The 5,318-nt window shown below is 40.5% G+C and overlaps 1 protein-coding gene across 1 annotated transcript; it reads right to left on the bottom strand.

The window, feature by feature from the left end:
* Positions 1-411: 411 nt before the first annotated feature.
* On the bottom strand, positions 412-4,984 carry rgs18 (regulator of G protein signaling 18). Its single transcript, XM_084913202.1, has 5 exons — positions 4,774-4,984; positions 4,297-4,401; positions 4,019-4,080; positions 3,348-3,514; positions 412-2,032 (listed from the first exon to the last, which is right to left on the bottom strand). Exons 1-5 carry the CDS (start codon positions 4,893-4,895, stop codon positions 1,778-1,780), a joined length of 711 nt encoding a protein of 236 aa, XP_084769328.1. The 5' UTR covers positions 4,896-4,984; the 3' UTR covers positions 412-1,777.
* Between the last annotated feature and the right edge of the window lie 334 nt (positions 4,985-5,318).

Genomic DNA, 5,318 nt, shown 5'->3' with positions numbered 1-5,318 from the left:
TATAGAGTGACAGGTACTTGGGCTGAGATTGACTTTATCCCTTTAAAGCATTCTTGAATCCTTGACATCTGTGTTAATGAGCTAAACCAGCACTATGTGTGTATGTACCGCTTTAAATACTTAGATGTAGTCTGTCTGCATGCATATTCAAGAGTTCAGGGACAACAATTCTGAATTAATACACATTTGTCATTACAAGAAGTATAGCTTGTGCATACATATACAGTAACATGAATAATTTCGTGCTAGAGTGGTGGGACCTGATACGGACTATTAATTTTTCAGTGATTTGGAATAGGGAGCTACACAAGATCACAATTTCCCCCACTAGTGTAATATGCACACGCTACAGCTCGATTTTTCACATTTAGATGCGGTCATTCAGAGTAATTAATGCCACTGAAGGCCTCATTAAAAGTGCTTTATAAGAAAGTGTTTATTTGAGTTACTCCACATCATTTACAGCAAGTCAACACGTATGATGACATATGAATAATACATAAATTATTAGGTGGTAGCAAACGGAAAAAAAGGCAATCATAATTTATAATATTAGTATTCAAATAGCACAGATACATTTTCTTGGTGTGAAAAAAATGAGTCTTTGATTAACAGCAGAAATAAGAGATCTGTAGCTCTTGTTAAAAAAACAAAAAGTTTCTGTACTTTTGCAGCAGGCTGTCACTGCAAGTTAGTATTGAGACAGGTGGGCAGTGCGATAGAAGGATAAATTCATGAATTCCTTTTAATGAGACACATTCAAATTGGCTCGTATGCCGCATTGACTGCATTAATGGTGTTTTAAGGTGCTGTCAAACCAAATGAAGTATACGCTGTCTGAAGTCACGAGGGCTGCCTCAGTGTGGCTGCCTGTACGGCTGGCTGGATACTGTCAGTGGGGAGGAGGCGTCTCATCTGAGATTCTGTCTCCAGCTAGCTATCACATTGTCATTCAAGTTTTGTGAGATTTAAAAAAAAAAAATCTAAAAATCATCAATAAAGATTGAATCCACAAGTAGAGCGCGTCTGAGGAAAAGAATGGATAGATCAATCCACAGATGCTGCGGAGTAACCTGGTTTCATACAATGGCCACTGAGAATATTCAATTCTGATTGACCAGGGGGCGTCCATTATTTTCAGATAACCACATGGCTGTGACGTAACCTTTGAGATTATTCTTGTAGCTGAAGGTTAATCCTGTGAACTCTCCTATCTGCATGACATAAAGCTACCGCCCGCAGCCCGTTAGCGTATCCCATCACAAAGACTCAGAATGAAGTGAAACAGTGAGATGAACTTCTTTAAATACTATCTTTTTTTTTTTCTCCACAGAATGAACCGTTAACATATAAAGCTTAAAGCTTTCAAAATTAGCTTTAGAGGAACTGCGCTTGAATTTTGTTACTCTGAAACAGAGCTTTTGTGGCTATAATCTCCTGTTAACGGCCTTTATGCTAAGCTAAACTAGCCAGCTTCTAGCTGTAGCCACGCATTTACCGCACACGCGTTTAAGATTTGTAGCAGTCTGTGCATTCAAGAAAGCAAACAAATGTACTTCCCAAAATGTTATTTAGATTACTATTGCTGGCATGCTGTCACAGTGCTGTGCATGTGGAGTAATCCACTGTGGCAACGGTGGTTATAAAAAAATAATGCACTCTGCAGAAGCAAACCTGTGGAAAATAATAAACTTCCGCACCACACTGTATATTTCAGCAATTGTGCTGCAATATAATAATTAATCCATCGCACAGAGTGAGCTACTGCTCTTCCAAGCTACCAGGCTGAGGGTTCGGTCGTGGCCTCCCCTCTGTCGTTGAATACACAGGAGCGTGACCTTCTGCGAAACATGGTGGCTCCGGGGCCTTTCCTCCTGGTGAGTCGCAGATAAATGTCAGATTGCAGGAACCTGGGGTAGGAGTCCTTTTTCATCAGGCTGTAGACTTTCATCTGAGCTGCTTCAAAACAGCTCTTTGTGGGCTTTGCCATGTTGTTCTGGATGGCCGTCTTGGTGTGATAGTCAATGTTGATCTGAATGAAAAATAGGGACACATGTTAAATCTACACTTGCCCACGTACATTTCAACCTGAGTTTGGGATTTTTGCGTAGGTTTGCAGCAGGGGCAGACAGTGGGTTAGACAAAGGCCTGAGTAGATATGCAAGTTACTGATAAGAGAGGGGAAACCCCGAAACCCGCAGTGAGCGCTGCGTGGAGTCGTTTACAACAATGGAGAAACTCCACATCTCGATGTTTCGGAAGGTTACACACACACGACACCAAATAAAAGTCAATTTCAGAATGTCAAGATGCTCTTCTTAAGAGAAAATAATTCTGCTGTGCCTGCTTTAGAGGATCTTTTAAAAAAGGTTAAGAATGTCAAACCTCACCTTGACATTAATGGATCGCTTTCCAAAGCCAAAATGTGACTTATTCATAACTGCTTTCCCCGTGCGTGTTTTTGTTGACACTATATTTCAACTCTAGATAACCTGAGTTTAAACAGTCACTGACACACATCAGTTTCTTAGATATCATCACAGATAGATGTTAATTTTCTGCCTCCTACTCTCGTGACTGGCTTTTTAATGTTTAATTACTGACGGCAAAACCATATTTATGCCCTTTATAGACTGAAATATTCTTAAGATACTTTCCTTTGAAAACCTACCAGCAGCTCTCAAAATAAATATGCATGCGTGTGAAACTACGCTATCGTCTACCATCAGTATTGAAGGTTGCATTCATTTACATTTGTTTCTCCCTTCAAATCGCTCGAGCTGTGTACTTGTGTGCAATAATGCCACTGCAGCGTTGCTCTGAAAACCCTCTTTCAGATTTACATATGCACTCATCTTAGACTGAAAGTGTGTGGGAGATGCTCTCTCCACTCTTGCAGAGGAATGTGAAAACCTCAAACCAGACGCAGAACTCTTTAACGGTCAAATATGCTACGGGCCCTGAAAGCATATCAGATGGTGGTCGCATCATCTTTGCAAAGTGAGTGGAAACCTTTTAAACCACAACTGTCTCGCACAGAAATAACTCAACCTGCTTTGCAGCCGTGTAAGCGCTAAACACATGACCTCGACGAGCTGCTGCTCCTAATGATTGTTTGCAAAGGTCAAGTTGCTGCGGGCTCCTGTCTACACAGCACTTTAGAATTCGCCTACTGTTATTTTTTTTATTACGATAATATAAATATTTCAAGTTGTCAACAGCCCTCACTGACAAATAAGCCAAGAAAAACGGTAAACTGCACTCCAGGGGGGGTTAAGCTTTTGAAGCCCAGCTTAGCAACACAACATCCATGCCGTTTGTGATGTAAAAAAAGGCATATGTCATACCTCTTTAGGGGCCTCGGATTCAATAAAAATTGTATAAATATATTTGGCTTTGGACAGCAGCTTTGTCTCAGAATCAGTGGTCTTGTATTCTTCACAGGCCAACCAGAACTCAATGTTTTCTTCACTGAACTCTGTCCTGAGGAACTGAGAGAAGGTTTCCACCCCATCTGATGTAAAGAAACAGAAACAGAGAAACAGAGAAACACTGTTAGTCACGCTCATGTAACTACAGCTGTTTAAGGACATGTAGCTTCCACATTTCAGCGTGTTGTGGAAACCTGCCAAAACTTCATAATCGATGAGTCTCAGCTCTATAGTCAGTTTAACTATCCCGAAACAGCTTAACCATAATATGTGTGAGTGTGCTCAAAAGTGTGGATTTTATTACATGGATCTGTTAACCGTGCCAAAACGACAACAGGTCACAGTGTTTCTGTGCGGCATCTGTGACGAGGGGAGGAAGTTGCACAGTTTCTGTATTACTATCTGTGTTAACAAACATTAAAAGATGTAGTGAAACTCTCACAGCACTCCCCATTAACTATTTAGCGCTTCGAACACTGTGTTACAGTTTACAATTCAAATGAAGCAAAGCGTTTGACAGCACAAGAAACTGTTTTAGACAGCAATTCGACACAACATTTTTGAAAAGTTTCAGCCATTAATCTGACCTGAGTGCTTTAGTAGTTCTTCAAAGGAGTCGCTCCATTGCAAAGCTGCCTCCGTTGAGATGCTGTGAAACAAATCAGAGATGCGGTCAGCTCTCCTCTAATGATGCAGCAAAAAAAAAAATGTCTTGGATTCTCACAGAGACGTACTAGATGTCATGTATCTGTGAGTGTGTAATGAGTCATGGAGGGTACAGAAATCTGAGGTTAAAAAGGGATAACGCTTGTGCAAAATACCATGGCCTGCATGAGAAGTTAATGGATTTTTTTTTCTTTCTCACTTGCTGGGTGTCGTAGCTGTCTTTTTACTGGGACTGACGTTTTCGTGAGAGCCTGACTTGGTGAGAAAAAGGCTAAGCCGACTCTTCCTCTCTTTGTCTTTCTGCCTGCAAACAAGGGAGAACAAATATAAAAGTTCAGTCACATAAGCTGACGTGTTTTTTAAGAAAAGCGTGGAGACCCTTATGAGGGAAGACGGCAGCTTTTAAGTTCAACAGCCTTATATGGTGTCAGCTATAGCAGCTTTGAGCAGCACAGAAAAGGCAAATCTACAAGGTACGGAGACATGTCGTGAATATTACAGATTAAAATATTTCTTCTTTGTACAAAAACGCTTGCTGAATCTATTTCTGGTTGATTGAAGTTGTACTGCTCCAATTTCTTTCAATAGCTGTTAGAAATTGCTAAAGCCCCCCTGAAAATATTCAACTTCAGAAAACAGGTAAACATTTAAAAATGACGGAAAATCACACACCAACCTGCTACTGTCGTCCTTCATCTTTGGTGTCTGTAAGCCTACTGGACCAAACATTTTGAAATATGCTTCCTCCTTTGGGGGCATGTAGCTGAATTGAGGAAATAGAAGAAGAAGTGTCTCCATGCTGTCTGTGGCGTGCAAAGCAGCAGGCCACAAATAACTCTCTGAAAAATGTTTAACCCATCACTCGTTGAACCACCTCGTCTTTTATAAACGGCGCTCGCGTTTCATTTCCCATGCTCGCTCTACTTCCTGTAACGGTATAACAGCTTACTGCCATCAGCTTGATCTGTGATATAGAAAACCCCTCTGGGTTCAACATCCTGCCAACTATTTACTAGGAAACTTGAAAAAGACACCTGTGATTATGTTCATTACGTTCATTTTTATCATTCATTAGTTCTGTTTGTTTTGACTTGAGGTGATATTTTTGTCTTGATTTTTTGTAACAACCGTTTTCACACTGTGACGCGTTGCACTTAAGCAATTTGGACCCAATATTTAAGAAAAACTCTGATGATGTCCGAATATCAATATCAATTTGAA

Source organism: Perissodus microlepis, chromosome 18 (genome assembly GCF_051167445.1).
Source record: "Perissodus microlepis isolate ML-2025 ecotype Zambia chromosome 18, ASM5116744v1, whole genome shotgun sequence".
NCBI classification, from domain to species: Eukaryota; Metazoa; Chordata; class Actinopteri; order Cichliformes; family Cichlidae; genus Perissodus; species Perissodus microlepis.
This window is presented reverse-complemented; position numbering and strand designations above follow the sequence as displayed.

Coding starts and splice junctions, on each gene's coding strand:
- rgs18 (XM_084913202.1), bottom strand. CDS start 4,895: ATGGAGACACTTCTTCTTCTATTTCCTCAATTCAGCTACATGCCCCCA. Junction 4,402..4,773: donor ATGAAGGACGACAGTAGCAG/GTTGGTGTGTGA, acceptor CCTTGTTTGCAG/GCAGAAAGACAAAGAGAGGA. Junction 3,515..4,018: donor AGAACTACTAAAGCACTCAG/GTCAGATTAATG, acceptor TCTTTACATCAG/ATGGGGTGGAAACCTTCTCT.